The 20,416-nt window shown below is 49.1% G+C and overlaps 1 protein-coding gene across 4 annotated transcripts; it reads right to left on the reverse strand.

Annotated features, from left to right (window-relative positions):
• Positions 1-7: 7 nt before the first annotated feature.
• On the reverse strand, positions 8-9,430 carry MON1B (MON1 homolog B, secretory trafficking associated). 4 transcript variants are annotated; one of them, XM_064581688.1, is made up of 6 exons: positions 8,681-9,430; positions 8,109-8,256; positions 5,626-5,955; positions 4,319-5,138; positions 3,797-3,944; positions 8-1,259 (listed from the first exon to the last, which is right to left on the reverse strand). In XM_064581688.1, the coding sequence occupies exons 2-6, from the start codon at positions 8,254-8,256 to the stop codon at positions 1,050-1,052; spliced, it is 1,656 nt and encodes a 551-aa protein (XP_064437758.1). In that variant the 5' UTR covers positions 8,681-9,430; the 3' UTR covers positions 8-1,049. The 4 variants fall into 4 exon arrangements, 3 of the variants coding, with proteins under 3 accessions (XP_064437758.1, XP_045746658.1, XP_045746659.1); XM_045890702.3 differs by having other exon boundaries at positions 9-1,259; positions 8,109-8,266; XM_045890703.3 differs by lacking the exon at positions 8,681-9,430 and adding an exon at positions 8,483-8,638 and having other exon boundaries at positions 9-1,259; positions 8,109-8,266.
• Between the last annotated feature and the right edge of the window lie 10,986 nt (positions 9,431-20,416).

Raw genomic sequence — 20,416 nt, forward strand, 5'->3', positions numbered from 1 at the left:
TTCCAAAGCGGGGCTTGCGCTTGCGTGCACCTTGGACGACGACTGGTCAAAAAACCCAAAAAAACACCACGAGGGACACAGGCTCTGCGGCGCGCATGCGTGCACTGCGCGTCTGCTCGTCAGTCGCCCAGGCTGGAGGCGCGGTGAGGGTTCAGCTCCCGCCAAGCACGGAGGCGGGCCCCTGAACGACAGTTAGCGCGCATGCGTAACCTCGCGTCCACCAGCTCCAGTGTAGGGGAACGGGCACAACTGGGTCTCGGTCGGTTGAGGGGGGAGTGCTGTGCACACACGTACGAACTCTAGGGAAGCCTTGCCCTCTCTGGGTTGCGTGTGGTGCAGGTTGTGGAAGTCCGAGACAAATATACATGAGCTGTGCGGTGGTACCCAGGAGTTCGAGTCCCCCTTCGTTCACAAATCCTCACGTAATAGCCTATGCGAGGTTTTCTGCACTTGACGAAGGAGTTCAATGAGCCTTAGAAGCCGAGTGCACCTCCCATGCAGGATGTCTGGATCTCAGCCACCTGTGAAGTCAGGTGTTCTGCCCTGGAGGCCACCTTCTCACCGGTATCAGCAGCAGCCAACGTTGATGGGGGCCACTTTTGACCAGGTAAAGATGAAGTACATGAAGGGCAAAGGAATGTCCTTGTGGGAACTGGTTTTAGGTCTTTTATGTACTGTTTCTTTCGTTAAGCCTTTCATGAAGGCTGGCCATGCATTCCCAATTCCAGAGCCCCTGCGGACCACCCAAAGGGACCTTGGCCAACCCTAGACACTTAGGGCTGAGAGCCCATCAAGGAGGCAGACTCCTGATGCAGGACAGAGGGTGTGCTGCCCAGGACTGGAGGAGACAGCCCCTGACAGAGGAATATCATCCGAGTGATAGAGGTGAGGCAGAGGGGCCGAAGGATTTTCCCAGAGATGGAGGAGCATGACGGGGCTGGGGAAGCAGCCTTTCCTCTGTCCCTCCTGCCCCTTTCCCAGGGTGGAGACAGAAGGTAAAAACCAAAAGTGGTGGTTCTCAGCACTGCCCAATCTGAGAACTCCACCTCTCAAGGTCCAGGGAACAAGCCGTTATGGGAAGGTTGGTCTGTAGAGGCAGCTGGGGCTGCTGGGGGTGTGGAGTACTTGGGTGGGTAACGAATGAAGAGTCGATCCTCCTCTTTCTTCACCCAGCGCAGGAGTTTAGTCACTACCAAGATGGCACCTGCCTTTGTCACCAGGGGGCTCAAGCAGGTATAGAGTTCAAATTTGGAAGTCACCTGCAGGTTTGAGAGGAGACAGAGTCAGTTAGGCCAGAGCTGACCATGCCCAGTCCTGTCCACCCCACCCGAGCCCCATGCCCGTCTCTTGTTTGGAAAACCCATCTGGCAAGGGTTCCCACCAGGTGCTACCTGGTCACTGGGCTAAAATTGGTAAACTAATATTGTGTCATGGTGGGCCAGGGGTTTTCAGTAGGGCCAAGGAATCAGCTAATCTAGTGGCCGCTGGCTCTGTGTGTGTGTGTGTGTGTGCGTACTCCCTAGATCTCAGTTTGCTCATCTGTGGACCAGGGAAAACAACAATGCTTAACATTTACTGAGCAGTTGTCGTATACAAGGTTCTGTTCTCAGCTCCACATACTTGTTTTCATCATTTGCAGCCTGGGCATGATAGGAGGATTAATTCAATTTAATCCTTATACCAACCAGAGACCCAACCTGACCAGGTCACTATACCTTTCTGTATCACCTCTCTCACTGCTCTCCCCCTCACTCACTCTGTTCCGGGCCACTCTAACCTCTCCCTGCTATTCCTCAAACATACAGGTTCTGTCTCACCTTACAGCATTTGCACGGTCCTTTCCCTCTCCCTCCAGATACCCACATAGCCCACTACCTCCCCCTTATGCCATCTCTTCAGTGAGTCATCCCCTCACAACCCAATTTAAAATCCTGAGCCTACCATATCTTGGTTTTGAAATGCCATTCTCCACCAAAAGGAACAAGGACTCCTTGGACAAATGGCTGATTCCAGGACTGGCACAGAGAAAGTACATGACGAGCCTGGAACGTCGTGTGCCAGAAAAAAGGAATGCTCAGACATCGATGGAGACGTATAAAAAAAGACACAGGGCCCAGCCCGACTAAATCAAGATAGTTTGAGCACCAAAATGAATGACAGAAAAGGCTTGTAGCCCACTGACTTAAAGAAAAATCCATGAGACCATATTGCTATAAAATTAAAAATTCAACAAATAAACAGGGGGAGGAAAAGTTCTTCCATATAGTAGTAGAATCCCAAAGAATAAATGTAGAAGGGATGACAGAGTTCAAAAATCACACGTGGCAAACACCAGAGCAGTAACTGTTGCAGACAAGAATCATTAATGGCTATTAAAGTCAGGGGATGAAAGTGTGATGGAAAACAGAAACCTGACATAATCCCCACAAGATATTTACTAATTATGGGGCGCCTGGGTGGCTCAGTTGGTTAAGCGACTGCCTTCGGCTCAGGTCATGATCCTGGAGTCCCGGGATCGAGTCCCGCATCGGGCTCCCTGCTCGGCAGGGAGTCTGCTTCTCCCTCTGACCCTCCCCCTCTCATGCTCTCTCTCTGTCTCTCATTCTCTCTGTCTCAAATAAATAAATAAAATCTTTAAAAAAAAAAAGATATTTACTAATTATAAAGGGGGAAAACACTAACTTTGTAGTGGAGAAATCTGGGAGACAGCACCTTAACCAAGTGATCTAAGTTAAATCAACAGTGGGACAAATGACACTGTGGATCTCCTGATCAGGTGCAGAGAAGGGCATATCACTCACTCTTGGGATATTCTTGCCCAAAATGCATGACCTTAATTCAGTCATGATAAAGTATTAGAAAACCCCAAGTTGAGGGACATCCTACAAACTAGCTGGTACTCTTTAAAAAGTGTCAAGGACATGCAAAAAAAAACTAAGGATTCTAGAATCAATGAGACTAAGAAGATAACAATAAATAAACCAATATAAGATCCTGGACTGGATTCTGGACCAGTAGAAGGACATTAGTGGGCCAACTGGTGAGATCTGAATGAAATCTGTGGATTAGATGTTGTTGTATTGATGTTAATTTCCTGATTTTAATAAGCTCCTGTGGTTAACATTTGGAGAAACTAGGGGAAGAACCTATTTATAGTAATTATTTGTACTATTTTGCAGCTTCTTTGTAAGTCTAAAATTGCTTGGAAATGGAAGTTAAAAAAATTTAAAATTAATATAATCCTCGGGTGAGAACAATGCCTCACACCCAATAAGCATACAATAAATGATTTAATACATGTCTGCCAAATGGCAGAGCCTGAGGGAAGGTGCCGTTTCCAGTGGGGTCACCTTGGTCAAAGTCCCTGAATGGCTGACCCTTAATCGACCCATGGGAATGAGGAGAGGAGCCCTGAAGACCCCAGGGAAGGACACCCCAGGTAGAAGGCACAGCGTGGGACCAAGCCTGTAGTGTTCAAGAGTGCTGGGGACTCCCAGAGCGAAAACTGAACTGGTAGACACACGGGCAGGGCTCCTGGGAAAACAAGAGGCATGCTGATGGTTGTTAATGGGACCTCTTCCAAGTCAGAGACACTGTACTGGTAGCCAATGGGGAAACAAGGAGAAGAACAGTGGTAAGGGAGGGTTGTAGACCGTGCAATCCTTACGAGTTTCAAAGACACCTGTGTAATGGTAGGAACGGGGATGCAGGCAAAGGCATGGTCAGAGTGGACGGAGTGGAGGAAGAGGAGTCTTCAAGTCAGGAACGAATTCTTCCAGGCCCCTCGCCGACTCACCCAGGCCAGCAGCGTCTCCCGCTCAGCCACGTGGTAAATGAGGCGCAGGGGCCTGGAGGGGCTGTGCAGGCGCGCGTGCAGACGGTGGTACAGGTCGGACAGGCGCTGCCGCTCCTGCTCTCTGCTGTACGGGGCCTCCAGCTCAGGGCTGCCGGGATGGAGGGAGGAGAGGCCACGGTCAATCAGAGGCTTGCTTGGCTCGCCTGTCTCCCCTCAGCCTAGGGAGTTCGATTAAGTGAGGGAGCCCAGCCGCCCCCCTTAGACTTGAGGTTTCTCAGTGGTTGGAGGCCCAGCTGGCCCAGCAACCGGGGGGTTCCAGGAGTACTGGGGCCCTCTTCTTCATCAGAATGGAGGGACTCCTTGAGGCTGCTGGTTGAGCCTCCCTCAGTGGACAGACTCCCGTTCGATTCCATCCTCCTAGAGAATGCCTGGCTCCCTCCCACCTCATGGCTATGAGACGCTGAACCTTTTAGTTGGATAAGGCTTCCTGCCCAGCCAACTGCCCGCAGGGTCCGGGCCTACCTGGTAAACTGAGGCAGCTGGCGGTGATGGTCGGGGATATCGAGCGGCTTATAGAGGAAGTGTCGGAGGCCGGGCGCCCCCACAGCCTGCACGCTGTAGGCGGGAGCACTGGTTGCTGGGGCGCTCGAGAAGCTGGCAGCCTCCCCCAGGGCCCGCATGGCGCCAAGGCCGTGCATGCCCTCCTCCAGCAGGCGCCTGCACGTGGCCATGTCATGGAAGGCCTCGGGGTCGGTGCCAAGCAGCAGCAGGCAGACCGGCATGGCGTCCAGGCGCGCCACGTACGCGTAGAAGAAACCGTCGGGGTTGAAGCGGGGCAGGCACACAGGTGCCCACGCCTCCCCCGCCGCGAAGGCCGGCGCCCCCACCCAGTCGAGCAGCAACTGCAGGTCGGCTGGGTCCAGCCGGCACTCGGCGAGCACAGTCCGCTCCTGGGCCGCCGTCACCAGCCGGCCTCCGATCGCCAGCAGCGAGAGGGCCAGGCCAGGCGCCGTGCAGCGCCGTAGCAGCGCCCCCAGGGCGTCCCGCAGCGGGCGAGCCAGAGGCACGCAGCGCACGGCGCCCAGCAGCAGGGCCCCGGGGTCCCGCTCCACGCTGTCCAGGAGCCGGTCTAGGGTGCGCTCCGAACCGGCCAGCAGGCGGCGGAGGTCGTAGTTCTGCTTGCGCGCGAAGATGCGGGCCACACTTGCACGCGTGAGCGTGCTCACGATCTGCGCGTGCACGGCGAGCAGCTCCCCGCGTAGCTGGGCTGCTGACTGAGGAGTCCTTGACACGGCCACCAGCAGCAGTGGGCCCTGCTGTAGGAACACCAGCTTGTGGTCCTCTGGGGGAGGGAAGGGGGGCAGGGGGTAGACATGGGTCAGCTGCCGCTGGAGGGCTCAGGCGGGGCTCTTCTGCTCTGTCCCTGAACACACGCACTCCCGGCCCGGGCTCACATGGTCACTCTGTGGCACACTTGCACGAGGATAAGGACAACTGGGGGGAGTTTGGGTTATTCGTAGACACATGATGGGATGGTCAAGGAATCAGGTTAGACACACAGCATGGATCAGGGGAAGACAGAGCAAGGACTGACACGGAAACCCAGAGACACCCAGAGAGCCCCCAAAGTCACAGAAGTATCCAGCCAGTGACTCGGGTCCAGGTGAGTTAATCACTCAGAACCCAGCAGGCCAAACAGATGGACAAGAGAGAGATGCCTAGCCAGCCAGCCATATACACAGAGGGCTGCGTGGATAGTCTCCCAGCCAGCCATTTTCCTGTCCACCATCCCCTGCTCTCCCCACTCCCTCTCCCCCACCTCTGCTCACCAGCGTAGATGGCGCGGATGGCATCCCCTGCACTCTGTACGAAGGACACGAGGGCTGTCATCACACCCATGGTCGTCGACAGTGCCTCCACGCTACCATACCTGGAGTAGATGGGCTTGCCTGCCTCGCTCAGCACAAACACGTGCTTTCTCTTGTTGCGCCAGTCCTCATCACTGGGGTCCCCACCCTGGCCCCCAGAGCCACTCTCGGGGTCACCCAGGGGACTATCCTCAGAGGTCGCAGGATCCCAAAGCCCACAGGTGCATGACAGGGCCTCTGACTGGGGCAGGGGTGACAGCAGGCCGGGTGGCTGATCCTTCGTCTCGGGTTCTGAAAGGGAAATCCTGGTGAGTCATTCTGGCTGTGGACTCCCCTTAACCCCATGTGCCCAGGGACTTACCAAATCTCTACCAGCCCCCCAATGACCCGTGATACTGACACAGACCTCCAGGTGTCCCCTCTACCCCTCAATGACCTCCACATGATCCCCCTAAAACCCCAACAATCCAATCTCTCACTGTCATTACAGAACCCTCTATGTCCCTAAAGCTTATTTATTCTCCTGTCAATAACTGACACTTCCAAGTCTTCAAAGCACCCTATTGCTTCTGAATGACCATTATTATCTTCATCTTCAATGATCCACCATTAACACCTCTGACCCCTCATGTATTCTCCTAGTATCTACTCACCCCTCATTGGCCATCATGACATCCACTAATATCTCTACAGTCTCTCATTTAAATCCTTCCCACTGCCCCACCCCTCCCTAATCCCTTACTCATTCTCATGGATGTTCACTGATCCCTAATGACCTCATTGACTCTCCTCATCAACCACGTATATTTTTGGTGATAACCACTAATTCTTCCAATGACTGCCATGAATATCCAGTAGCACCCAGATCTTTAAGCCTCCCCTAAGCCCCTATTTATGCCCACTGCTTTTCACTAACATTCCAGTTATTCCATTAATACCTGGGTCTCCAGTGACCTCCAGTGACTGCCCTGACACACAATCTATTTTACCTCATGTGCACTCCATCCCCACCATGACCACCATGAACCTCTACTAACATCCAAGACTTCAAATAACTTCCCCTGACCCTCTTTTATTTAATTCTCCCTTCTCCCCAATGACTACTATTAATTTCCACTAACATCCAGGATTTCAGTGACCTCCTCCAACTTCCTTGACCTCCTTTTATTCTCATTGATAATCCACTCCACTCCTTACAATACCCACCAAGGGGCACCTGGGTGGCTCAGTTGTTAAGCATCTGCCTTTGGCTCAGGTCATGATCCCAGGGTCCTGGGATTGAGCCCTGCATTAGGCTCTCTGCTCAGTGGGAAGCCTGCTTCTCCGTCTCCCACTCCCCATGCTTGTGTTCCCTCACTCTCTGTCTTTCTGTCAAATAAAATCTTAAAAAAAAAAAAAATACCCACCATAATTACACTAACACATAGGACTATGATAATGTTGTCCACCGCCCTTCCTCATGACCATCATTAACAATCAGCAATAAAACCCACAACTTCACTGCCCCCTACTGATTGCTTTGACACCTCTCCCATTTATTCCAATGTCTACTGATCCCCCATTAACAACCATTATTTCAACAACTTTCCCATAAAATCCCAATGACCTCATATTCCCTCATTCTCCGATTGACATTTGCCAATCCCCCATGTTGTCCTCCCAATTACCCTCCCAATACCTGCCATTACTTGCCAATAATTTCCAAATTCTCAAAGACACCCCCCCAACACCCACCATTTATTCTCAGTGATGTCCACTCATCCTTCTTGATGATGCCACTAACATCCACTCATTCCCAGGTGGTCAATAAGCATTGTTTCCCCAATGACTCCCATTGAGTCTCCATCAAATAACTTCACACATCCACTAAGTCTTCAAAGACCCTCCTACTGGTCCTCTGACTCTCCACATAATCTCACTGATGTCCACTGCCTCCTCACCAATGACCGCCCTTAACATCTAATTTTTGGTTCCTTAAAGACTGCCACCAGCAACTCACCACTGACTCCTCAATGATGTAAACACTGAATGCGCATTGGTTGCCACTGATCCCCTTTCCCACCTCAATGACTTAAATAACACCCTAGCCCCCAAAGACACTGACTTCTAAATAGTTTCCTTTTGATTGTATTAACTTTCTTTGGTCATTCATTGACCTAAACATCCTAAATCCCCAATACCCTTCGTTGACCCCAACGATTCCTCAAAGACCTGAACTCAGATCAAGTCCCCGGTGAACATCCATTGACACCTACTGATTACCTTTTCATTCCTCAATGATTTAAACTACACCGTGTGTCCACAATGGCCTCCTACTGATCCTGCTGCGGTTTAAACCACTTTCCTGAGTCCCAAAAGATTCCTCACTTGTCCCCCTCTGACCTCCCCCAACAATGACACCCTCTAGGTATTCTTTCCAAGACCCTAGTGAGGGGAAGACATACCTGTTTTCTCCAGGTCCCCCTCTCCAGGATCCGGCGGGTCCTCGTGAACCCCTCCATCCTCTCCAGCCTCCTCACTGGGGAACCGAGTGTCCTCCAAGTCCTCCGCGTCCCCAGGGGCTGGGGCTTTAGTGTCTCCTCCAGCCTCCATCTGCACATCCCTGTGGGGTAAAGGAATTGAGGGTGACAGGAAGCAAAAGAAACTTCTTAAAAGCCTCTGCTGAGCCTGGCCCCCTTGGACACATGCCTACTGCTCGTTTCCCCTCGGGTTTCAACAGGATGAGACAAGCAAAAACATGACCAACTACTTGCACCCTCCGACATTTCCCGGAAAGGGAGGTTCTAATGAGCTTCAGCAGATACAGAGACATAAACACCTGTTTTAACCCCGTATCCCAACTGGCCGGGTGCCATCACTTCCCGAGCAGCGGGAGCATCATACTTCCGGGTGCGGCTGCCGTCGTGCCACACTTCCGGGTACGACGCCACTCTGAAGACCCTTCCGGCTGCGGAGCTTTATTCGCTCTCCGCCGCGCCGGGGCCCTGTCTCCCGCCGCCCACTGGCGTCCCCTCACCGTTGAGATGACGCGCGCCACTCCGGATTTACGTCGGCCTGGCTGGGGACCCGGCGAACCGCCTATGCACTCCTCTCACCGCCCTGGCTCGCAAGGCTAACACAGGCGAGCCCGGCAGCTCCCCTTGCAGCCGGCTGTCGGCGTGACGGGGGCGCGGCTCGCGTTCAACCAGTCCGGAGTCGGAGGGCCTCCCTGTGGCCCAATCAAGAGAAGCCGGCTCTCCTCCTGCGGTTCCGCACCCGCTCCGGCCGCGCCGTAGCTCCACCAATACTGTGCGCTGCGTTGCGATTGCACCCGCCCATCTTGACTGACATATCCCCGGACCCAATCGAAGGCTCGAGGGCTTTCACAGCCTCGGTCATGATGGATACCAATGTCCGACCAATAGGCGTGCGCCCCAGAATTGAGGCAACTTCACTTTCCCTAATCCACCTGAAAAGGCGAAGGGTGGAGTGGAGTAGTCTGTGCCGAGAGGAAATGCTTGACGGGCAGTCCCCGCTTCCAATCGGAGCGCTGTGCGCAGCCTGGCCAACCTATGGGGCTCGGTTGCTAAAGAAGCGAGAGACGGGCTTCTCAGAAGTGGGAAGTATTCGTGTGTCTCTCTGTAGTCAGACAAAGGGCTCGACAGCCTCTGGAAAAAGGGAAGCTTGCTCATGGAGATGGGGGGAGTGAGCTTACGAAGGCGATGTGCAGGCTGCCCAGGGTTTGCCCAGATCCGCCGAAGGCCTGGTAGACCTCATTTCCGAAAGAGCTCTGTGGGCGGGGCTATGCGGTTTAGGAGTCCTGGCTTAAAGGAGGGACACGCAGGCGTGGCTTTGAAAGGCCTAGGAGCTCTGGTTGGTTGAGGAAAATGCCCCTCCGGCCTCTGCGCGCTACCATTGGCTGGGCGAGGGGAGGCGCGACGTCGCCGCCGGGGACCCGCCCCCTAGAGGGTGCCCTCCCTCCCTAGTTTAGATAGTGCCTGAGCTGGATTTGTTTTTATCCCCGGCCAGAACATCGCAGGGCAAAGCCCTCGGGGACCGGCAGAGTGGAGTCCCCAGCTCCAATGCCCGCAGGATTTCCATTTACGTTGGGGAATCGCAGGAGAAATAGACTCCACCTCTGAGCACTCTCTCCTCAGGAAACTGAAGGGCAAACTCTTCCATCCCTTCCCGATAAGGGATCCCCAATTGTGACTTGCTTCCCCTCAGCGGGATGTGCCCAATTCCAAGTTTCTTGTCATGTCAGCTAGAATATGCTTTTTCATGAATCTACATCACCAGGTAAACAAACCAACTCTTCCCACATCCATATTCCCACCGGAATACAAGGTATTAAAAAACAACTCTGCCAAGAGGGGAGTAAATTTCTGGAGTCCAATGAATCCTGAAGACATAGTAAGACCCTGCACTCATATAAATACTTTTCAATCCTCATTACAGAGGATCAAGGAAACTGAAGGGTGTTTGAGTTTATTTATATGACTGCTAAGGAGAATAATTGTTCTTACATCCCAAAGTGGGCATCTCCACTGGGAAATTCTGCGTTTGGGGTGAGTTGATCAATCTCAAGATACTTGCCCTCTTCATCCTCTGCACAAACACTTCCATACTAGGCTGCACCCACAAGCACAGGAAAGCGTCCCTGTCTAAGGACATTTTTTTTTTCATGTGGTCACTAGAACATAGTTCCCAGGGCTGCACAACCATGCCTACTTCTATACTTGCCCCAGGACGGATAGAGTCTCTGGAACTGACAATTCATAAACCACACTAGGAACTTGCCTGTGCCTATTTGGATATATTGTGATGACCCTCCTGCCATGGGTTATTTTCTTTCTAGACTTCTTGATTGCTAGGAAATTGAACCTGAATATATACAGTGAAAATTGGAGTGGGAAGAAGAACACAGCTGTGAGTAGAAACAACGCAACTTGTAGTGTATTTCTGCCGTGACTGGCTCCTTCAGTTGTACCCGCAGTGCAGGAACATTTGTGGCCTTTATTTCCCTATTACCTGTCCCTCTTCTCTTCCTTGCTTCTTCTCTCTTTTCTCTGCCCCATCACCTTGTTCCATGCTCTCTTCTCTGATTTGTACCACTGCTCCCTGCTCCTACTTTTTGTTCCCTGCCCCATCATGCTGTTCTCTGTTCTGTTTCCTTAGTCCTTCCTCCCTCACCCAGTTCTTTGCCTCTTCTTTCTCTACTTTGTCACTCTTCTTTGCCTCTTCTTTCTCTACCTTGATCCTCTGATCTTATTATCTCCCCCAGATTGGGATGGGAACAGGACTAGGGTGAAGAGGAATGATGATCTCGGCTATATTCACCACATTCATCCATAAGGAAAGGGTTGGTTGCTTTCCTAGATACATAGTTTTGAATGGAACACCCCCTGCCTTGCATCTATCAAGTGAAAAGTTGAACAAGATTGGCCTACCCTATGTAACTAATCAATGTAAATGGAACCAAAAATACATAGCCTTCTCTGTTTCACCTGACAGAGGTCTAGCCCCATTTCCAAGCTTACCATCCTCCACAAGCCAACTAATTTCTTCAAATTTCTAAAATACTCAAATCTACTAATTTAACCAAACCCTTAAACACACCTTAGGTCTTCAACCTCCATAAAACATTCGATGTCTCCCAGTTCCATAACGTCTCCAAACACTATGCCTTCCCAATCTGATAACCTCTCCTCTGAAACCCCATCTTCACCACACTGGTGTCACCAAAACTCTCACTCTTCAAACCCAAGAAAATGTCCAAAGCACCTAATCATCCCACACACCCCACCATCTATGAATCTACCCACATCCCTAAAGCTGCCAATTTCCACAAATCAGCAACCTTCCAAAAACACTACCCTTCAAAACCAAACACACCAAAACAACTTCCCCAAATTCACCAATATTTCATGCCTGTCAACCTCCTCAAGCCCAACAATGTCATCCATGCCCATCAAGTTCCATAAACCCACCAATATCCTTATGCCACTCAGCCTCTCCAAACCTGCAAATTTCCTAAACACACCATACTGCCCGAATATACCCACTTGTTCAAACACATCAAACTCTCCAAACCTCTATCTTCCCTCAAGGCATCAGTATTTTCAAACTTTCCAAGCTCCTCAAGTCCTAAATTTTCCATGAGGCTCAAATCCCCATGTCCACTTAACTCCCCCAATCCACCAGTCGCATAACTTCAAGTGTATCAAGCCCTAAACCAATCCACCAAATTTCTCAAGCCCCAAATTCTTAATTTCTTCAAAAGTCTCCAAATACCCACCCTCGTCCCCCTAATCCCACATCGTCCACAAAGCCAAAATCTCCCAAGTCTATCAAAATCTCCAAAGCCACAATCACTCTCAATCTCCCGCCTTCCTCAAATCAATACATTCAAACTTCCCCAAAATATGAACTGTCCAGTTGCTCACAGCCACTGATCTCTCTAAACAAGCAACCCTCCCTAGTACACAAAACTGCCCAAATACTAGTCCCCACAATTCTACCAGACTACAGATGTCAACAGCCTTTCCAAACCATGCCACCTTCCCAACACCATTAGGTACAGTCAGTTTTGAGGTACTCTCCATGGACTATCTCTTGCTCTGGGTGCTGGTGGGAGGGGTTGTAAAGTTAACAAAATTCCTCAATTTACTCTATTCGTTTTTGATACCTTTGGTCTCTCCTTCATCAAAGAACCATATCCCTGTGTCTGTTCCTTCTTGCCTGGAGGCATGAGGTCTTTCCCCATTGGGGGCAACAAGACCCTGGGACTAAAAGAATGTGAAATACAGGCAGCTCTGAGATAAGACCATAGCAGGCATGGCATGAACATTGCTTAACGTTCTTTCTTTCTTTTTTGATTGAAGTATAGTTGGCATACAGTGTTATAGTCATTTTGGTTTCAAATGTAAAAATCCCTGTGGATCCAGGAAGAGGACTCTGGACTTGTGGTGGGCCCAGGTTAAGCACTGTCTCCAAAGAGAATACACAGGCCTGGAGAGTTGGGTCTGACAAGTGACTGCAGCCTGAGGGACAGGGACAGGCCAAGTGTGCTATCAGGATTGTGGGGATTTTTTCCATCTGTTTGACCCGGGTTGTAGGGTGGGGAGGTTGATCTCCTGTGTCATGATAAAGAATACGGAGGCTGCTAAGGCAGGGCAGATGGCTCAGAAGAAAGCAGAGGAGGTCCCCCTTGCACAGACAATTTCAAGACTAAATCTAGACTGCTTTCCCATAAGAGGGCATGGCCTGACCCAGGGTGAGGCTACTGTGTGGCCATCCTGGGGTCGGGGTAGGGTGAAGAGACATAATCACTGACCTGTGTGCAACCTCATGACTAGTCCTGGGTGTGTACTGTGTGGCGGGGACCTGGGGCAGACCATCCACTGAGTGTCTGCCCAGGCCTGAGGGGAGGGCCTGGTTGGGTCCATAGGCTGTCCTCATCCAGAGAGCACCCCCAGTTCTTTCGCTTTCTTTCTTTTCTCTTTCTTTCTTTTTCTTTCTTTCTTTCTTTCTTTCTTTCTTTCTTTCTTTCTTTCTTTCTTTCTTTCTTTCTTTCTTCCTTCCTTCCTTCCTTCCTTCCTTCTTTCTCTTTCTTTCTTTCTTTCTTTCTTTCTTTCTTTCTTTCTTTCTTTTCTTTCTTTCTTTCTTTCTTTCTTTCTTTCTTTCTTTCTTTCTTTCTTTCTTTCTTTCCTTTCTTTCTCCCTTTCCTTTCCTTTCCCTTCCTTTCCTTTCCTTTCCTTTCTTTCCTTTCCTTTCTTCCTTTCTTTTGGCTTAAATGGGGTAGACCTCATTTATAAAGCCTTGTTATTTATTATTGCAATTTTATTCCTTCTTTTAAAAATGATTTATTTATTTATTTTAAAAAGAGAGAGAGAGTGAGAGTGGAGGAGGGGCAGGGGGAGGGAGAGAGAATCTTCAGCAGACTCCACCCACCAGTGTGAAGCCCAATGCAGGGATCAATCTCAGGACTCTGAGATCATGACCTGAGCCAAAATCAAGAGTCGGATGCTTAACCAACTGAGCCACCCAGGCGCCCCTATCACTGCAATTTTATTCCTAATAAATATGCAAAACTTGCTAATAATGTTTAATATTGAGAATAATGGCTCCCTAAAAATGCCTACATCTCAATCTCAATGCCCTGAACCTATGAATATATGGCCTACATGGTAAATGGAGCTTTGCAGATGTGATTAGGTGAAGTACTTAAGTTGAGGAGATTTTACCCTGGATTATTCAGTGGCTCAGTGTTATGATATGAGTCCTTAAAAGCAGAGAACATTTCCCAAATTGAATCATAAATAGTTATGAAAATGGAATGAGTCAAAGGGATTCTACATGGTTGGCTTTGAATATGAGCACAGGAGGTCAAGGGCCAAGGAATGCGGTCGGCCTCTGAAATTTCACAAAGCAAGACACAGATACTCCCGTAGAGCCTCCAGAAGGGAAAACAGCATTGCTGATACGTTGATTATAGTCTGGTTGAGGTTCTGACATACAGAAATGCAAGAGATCATATTTGCATTAAGATATTAAATATATGACTCAGGCTATGGTGGTATCTTATATACATAACAAGAGTGAACTAATACATAATAATAGGAAGAAATTCATAAAAACAATCACAATAGCAGCAATACACTGAGGGATTGACATGTACCAGGCACAGCTCTGTGTGCTACGGGTGCTTTAAGTTACTTAACACTGTATTCCCAATGATCTCAGAAGAAAAATTATTCTCATATTGCATTAAGGAATCTGAGGGACAGAGGGGATGAATGTCTTGTCCTGAGGAAAGAGAGCCAGGAAGGAACATAGCCTAGATTTGGTCCTAGGGTCGTTTGAGGCCTGGCTCTGTTCTTGTCTCCATTGTTCCTCCCAGGGTGATTAAGCAGAAGCTTGTTACAGGTCTCTAGTATCTATATTTTGTCCACATCATATTGATACACTGCTGGTGTCAATATATCAATAAATATTGACATCGGAGAATGGGTGAAAAATGCAGCTTCAGGATAATGCCATCGACACTTCCCCATCCTTATCTCCCACACGCACCCCCTCGGTTCTGTGGCTGGTGCGGGGGGATCCCCTGGCATCCAACAGGTCCTAGTGAAATATCAGGGCTCTTTTATCCTACCCCACCAAAGTTCTTTACTTTCTTTCTTTTCCACATACTTTCTCCTTATGGATGATCAAAAGGCCCGAGGGACAAATGATACCTTCAAATTAGCTAAGTCAGTGACTGTATGATAAGACCAGTGAGGTTGGCTTTCCAACAGAGATTTGCTCACATGGGGTATGTTGACCTCTGCCAGGTTTCTTGTCATGTCATCTCACAGAATGGAGACCTGCATCTTGGATCCCACTCATGCACCGAGTCACCCAGAATGCCCCTCACTCCAGGCATTCCACCCACTGAACCACTCCCTGGTAGCTGTATTCACAGATCTGGCAGCCCTTGGCTCTTTCTGTACCTCCTTCAGGGCTTCTGAGCCTCCGGGGGACTGACCACCTACAACCTCTAAGCAGTGTGTGCTTGTCAGTGGACGTCTGGACACACTGTGCTGACCCTTTTGCTATAGCATCCGTTCCTCTGTGGTGATTTGGATAGTCATAAATTACATTTGACCCAGGACGATATGATTCCTTGCAGAGAGGTCAACAAAGACCAGAAAGCAGGTTCTGAGAGAAGACAGAGTTATATCTTCTAGTCTGAGTCGCCTCTCCAGTTTCTGCAGCCAGGCCCTGGGGCTGGTTTTACTTCCTATTGTCTGTTTCTTGCTCCCTTAACCTGAACAATGCTCCTTCTCTCTGCTCTTGGCCCAACAATGAATATCTCTCTGTTCCGAATGGAGTAGGACTCAGGGAAGGAGGGGTGGGGGTTAGCTAACACACAATTACTTCGAAGACCTATAAAAACAAAACGAGCAACATATGTTGAGTCGCTAATGTGTGCCACATGCTTCCCATGGGCTTTACTTTTCATCTGAACCCTGTATTTTGAGGAACAGTGATGATAAATGTCCTGCTCTGAGATGTCACAAGCTGGAAGAAACACGTCTTGGATTTGATCCTAGGGTAGTTTGAGGCTGGCTTTACTCATTTCAATGTTGTTTTTCACAGGGCAATTGAAGGAAAACTCTTGAAGAATCTCATATATGTGTTTCCATGTTCTATCAATATTTTATTGGTGCTTTGGTGGCGGTGAGGTCAGCAGGGTCACTTAAAGTCTGAGAACAAAAGAGCTGCTGCTGATCACTCCATCCACGCGTGCTGACGGTAACACTCTTGCCTGGGCTCTGTGGAGTCCTCACACTTGGGCAGCACCGGAACCCACCCCCTGGATCTCCTCTTGTCTGCAGATAGGAAGACAGAAGTGAGGCCATCTAACATATGTCTCTGTTTCTCCCACATCATGCCATCTCCTGCATTTCCAAACATCTGCCCAAAGACCGTGAGACTCACGAAGAACACCATTCTCATTAAGTCCATGAACCACTCCACGCGTTTTAATTATTGTCTTTCTAGTAAAGTACTGCAGTGAGGGCTGTGAAACCTTTGTCAAGATAAGTAGACAGGTACATTTATTATGTGCACATATTTGGTTATGTAGCTTCTGCACTAGATACCAATGAACTGCAAAGAAATGGCTGAATCCTCATCCTGTTTATAGATCCTTCAGCATCTTTTTTTTTTACTTCTTTTTTGTTATGTTATGTTAATCACCATACATTACATCATTTAGTTTTTGATGTAATGTTCCATGATTCATTATTTGTGCATTACACCCAGTGCTCTATGCAGAACGTGCCCTCTTTAATACCCATCACCAGGCTAACCCATCCTCCCACTCCCCTCCCCTCTAGAACCCTCAGTTTGTTTTTCAGAGTCCATTGTCTCTCATGGTTCATCAGATCCTTCAGCATCTTTAAATCTCCTCCCCCCACCCATGGGCTTTCCTTCCCTGAGGAATCACATTCATAACCATGCTCCTGGTTACCCAGAAGCACACAGTCTCTCATCTCCTTCCCCCCTAGTCTCCACATAGGGACTAAAGAAGGTGCTGAAGCTGGTGACCTCTTGGATCAGAACTAACAGTGCATGCCATGAAACTTTCTTAAAGATATTTGGCATGTAAAAAGCCCAGCAGTGGTGTCAAGGAAGGGACTTTGGATGTGTAGGGGGACAGAGTCTGGGTTGGGTCCTCTATGACCCTGAAGGATACACACAGGCCTGGAAAGTTGGGTCTAAGTGGACACAGCCTGAGCAGTGGGGCCAGGCCAAATGTGTATGGCATGTGTATGGTAGATTTTCCCCGACATGCCTTTGATTTCCTTCCCTGGGAGAGAAGCAGGAGACTGATCTCCTGTGTAGGGGTAAGGGGCGTGGAGGAGGCTGCTAGTGGAGGGCAGACAACTCAGAAGAAAGCAGAGGACGTCCCCCTTGCATAGACAATTTTAAGGCTAAATCTAAACTCCTCTCCCACAAGAGGGCATGGCCTGACCAAGGGTGAGGCTACTATGTGGCCATCCTGGTTTTGGGGTGGGGTGAACAGACATAGTCACTGACCTGTGTGTAATCTCATGACTAGTCCTGGGTGTGTACTGTTGGGGCGGGGGGACCTGGGGCAGACCATCCACTGAGTGCCCAGTCCTGACAGGAGGGCTGGGTCAGGACATAGGGTTTGCCCGTTGTGTGACCTCCACAGATCACCTGCCGGGGCATGGCCTTGTGCCTGGTGGGACACATCACTGCCAGGACAGCACCTGTTTCCTCATCAAAATGGGGGTGCCCTCCTTTACTGTGTATTTGCATCATGCTACCTTCAGGGTGATAGTACCAAAATAATCTTGGGCTCTACCATCGCCAGTTGAAATGAATGTAAATGTGATGCCTCATTGACATTATAGTTCTCTTACCTATATAACTGCTATTAGTACAGCTGTCAACATGAAGATGCTCCTGTAAAACAGGTTTAGATCATCCATACTTTACATATTTTTGAGCGGTTTAAATGAGATGTAACCTTATTTATAATGTACTGTTAATGATTGCTGCCATTTTATTCCTAACATATAATAATTATAGTAATTAGTATAAGTAAATTAATAAAAATAACACCAGAGCCACATGCATTATGTGCTGGGCACTGCTCCATGCCCTTCATTTGTTATAATAATTTAATAATTATGTAATTCCTCATAACAATCTTGGAAGTCTAAACTATTCCCATTTTATTTATTTAAAAGATTTTATTTATTTATTTATTTATTTATTTATTTATTTATTTATTTATTTATTTTAGAGAAAGAGAGAGAGAGCTGGCGTGCCCATGTGCCTATGTGAGGAGGGAGAGGGGCAGAGGGGGAGAGAGAGAGGGAGAGGGACAAGCCAACTCCACACTGAGTGCAGAGTCCCACCTGGGGCTGGATCCCAGGACCCTGAGATCAGGACCTGAGCCGAAATCAAAAGTCAGAAGCTTAAGCGACTGAGCCATCCAGGCACCCTTTTCCCATTTTAAATGGAAAGCTGTGAGGGACAGAAGTGATAAATGTCCTGCCCTCAGGATTCACAATCAGGAAGAACATTTCCTGGATTTGATCCTATGGTACTTTGAGATCTGGCTCCATGTTCCTCATAGACACTTGTTACAAGGCTCTGGTACCTATGTTTCATCCATACTACACTGATGTCATGTTGGTGGTGATGTCAGCAAGGGCAGCTGATGATACAACACTTTCACGAAGACACACAGGTCAGTGATTCTGTGTGGGGGTACCAACAAGGCTGGGTTCCCCCTCAAAGGTTTCCTCATATCTGATCGTCAACCCATGCCAATCTTTTTGTCCTGCACGAATCGCTCTAGTTGGTGCCCATTCATATATTTGGTAACATAGAATCCCTCACATCAGGCGTTCTGCCCTCTGAGTTGTCCCCAGAACAATGTGCTGGCAGAACAGGAAGTCCTTGTGGATTCTTTACCTGCCTTGGGTGTTCTGAGCCTCTGGGGCAGACCCCTGTGAACCAAGCTATGTGCTTGTATGGGGCTATCTGGACTGGACATACTGTGGAGGCTCTAATGTTGTACCATGCACTTCCTCAAAGTTATCTGTACAACAGAGAACTAAACTTTAATATTTGCCTTACGGGTTCCTGGGAGGTGCTCCTTTTTGAGCAAAATCAAAGCTTCCTAAAGATAGGATTAAACTATACCATGAGTACAGCTAATTTCTCTCCATGTACCCTGTTGCTTCTCCATTTCCTTGATACCCTGTTCCCTCCCTGGCCCTGCACTCTCTCCTCTTCCCAGTGTCTACACTGTTTCGAGCTCCTCCACCTCGTTCCCTGGCCTCTCGCTCTGCTTTCTGATCCCATCACTCTTCTCCGTGCCTCTGTCCTCTGCTCCTCCCTGTTGCTTTCTGCCTCCCTCAGCCTGTTCCCATCTCTCTGCCCTGTGGCTTCACTGTAGCCCACTTCTTTTTCTCACGTGCTCCATTCATTTCTCTTCTCTGATTGAGGTAGACTACAGTAAGGGAGCCGAGAGGAACTGACGCTGCTGGACATTGAGCCCTGTAGACAGACTGCAAAACTAATGTGAGAGGCTGCTTTCCTGAATTCCTGTCCTGTCCATGGGGCACATTTGCCTAAAAACATTGAGTCCCTTCACTTGTCCTTGACCAGCTCCAGCCCACCCTCTCTACCTGGTCATTATGACTAGAACTACATAAACAAGAGCTTCCTGCAATTCATTCATCTCACCCAACTGATGAGCTGTCTTAATTCCTAGGCTCAACAAACCCCACAGGACCATCCATGCTCCCAGACGCCTTAAGACTCCCAGGTGTACCAATCATCCCAAACACTATTCTCTCTCTTTCCATCAGGCCCCTCCAAACCCTCAAAACTCACTGAAGGCATGATTTTGGATCTGTGCTTGGGCACTTGTTTTGTTCTGCTTCTTGATCTGCGTCCTAGTGAGATGGGTGTGTAGACTTTGTTACAACTCACACAGCTGTACACATACGACATTCATATATTTTGTCATACAGTTTATGCATCAATATAACGTAATAAGTAAAAAACTGACAAACCTCCTCTCTGCTCTTCATTCTATTTCATTTTATCACTTCGTGTTCTTCTTCATTTACAAGTTGCACTCCTGACCCTGTTTTTTCTCAATCTCAAGTACAGTCTGTGTCCTTACCCCATTGAAAGGATAAAACCTAGAGAAATAGAAGGTGCCAGATTCAGAGTGCTCTAGGGTCAGAAAACTTCTTATATCTTGGGAATCTCCCTTAAAGACTGTGGAAGCCATGAGTCATCTCAGGTAGGGAGACAGAGAGGACACTTAGCCTATCGGGAGGGTTGAGTGCTGGGTCTGACCCCTGATCCCCACAACGTCTTGGTCAAACACAGGAGAAAGACTTTAGATGTGAGTTCAGTTTAAGGAGCAGGGCCAGGCCTCATGAATGCCATTGGCAGCTTGACCCTTTCTCTCTGATGAGCCTGTAAGCCTGCCTCCCAGACTAAAGCAGGGATGGGGTGGCGGTTCATGGGGTAATGGGCAGGCCTGTAGAAGGGGCAAGATGCACAAGGAAAGCTTCCTATGTTGCCTGTGACTTCCTCCTCTCTGGAATTTGATTTTCCCCTGAATCCTAATGGCCCAATATCCCTCTTCTTGGTCTTCTGTTCTCAGGGAGGCTTTGGGGAAATACACTGCTTGAGGTAGGAAGCACCTGTCTTGGGTGCTCAA

Source organism: Mirounga angustirostris, unplaced genomic scaffold, assembly GCF_029215605.1.
Source record: "Mirounga angustirostris isolate CCGP_5_RB_7025 unplaced genomic scaffold, mMirAng1.0.hap1 SCAF_16, whole genome shotgun sequence".
NCBI classification, from domain to species: domain Eukaryota; kingdom Metazoa; phylum Chordata; class Mammalia; order Carnivora; family Phocidae; genus Mirounga; species Mirounga angustirostris.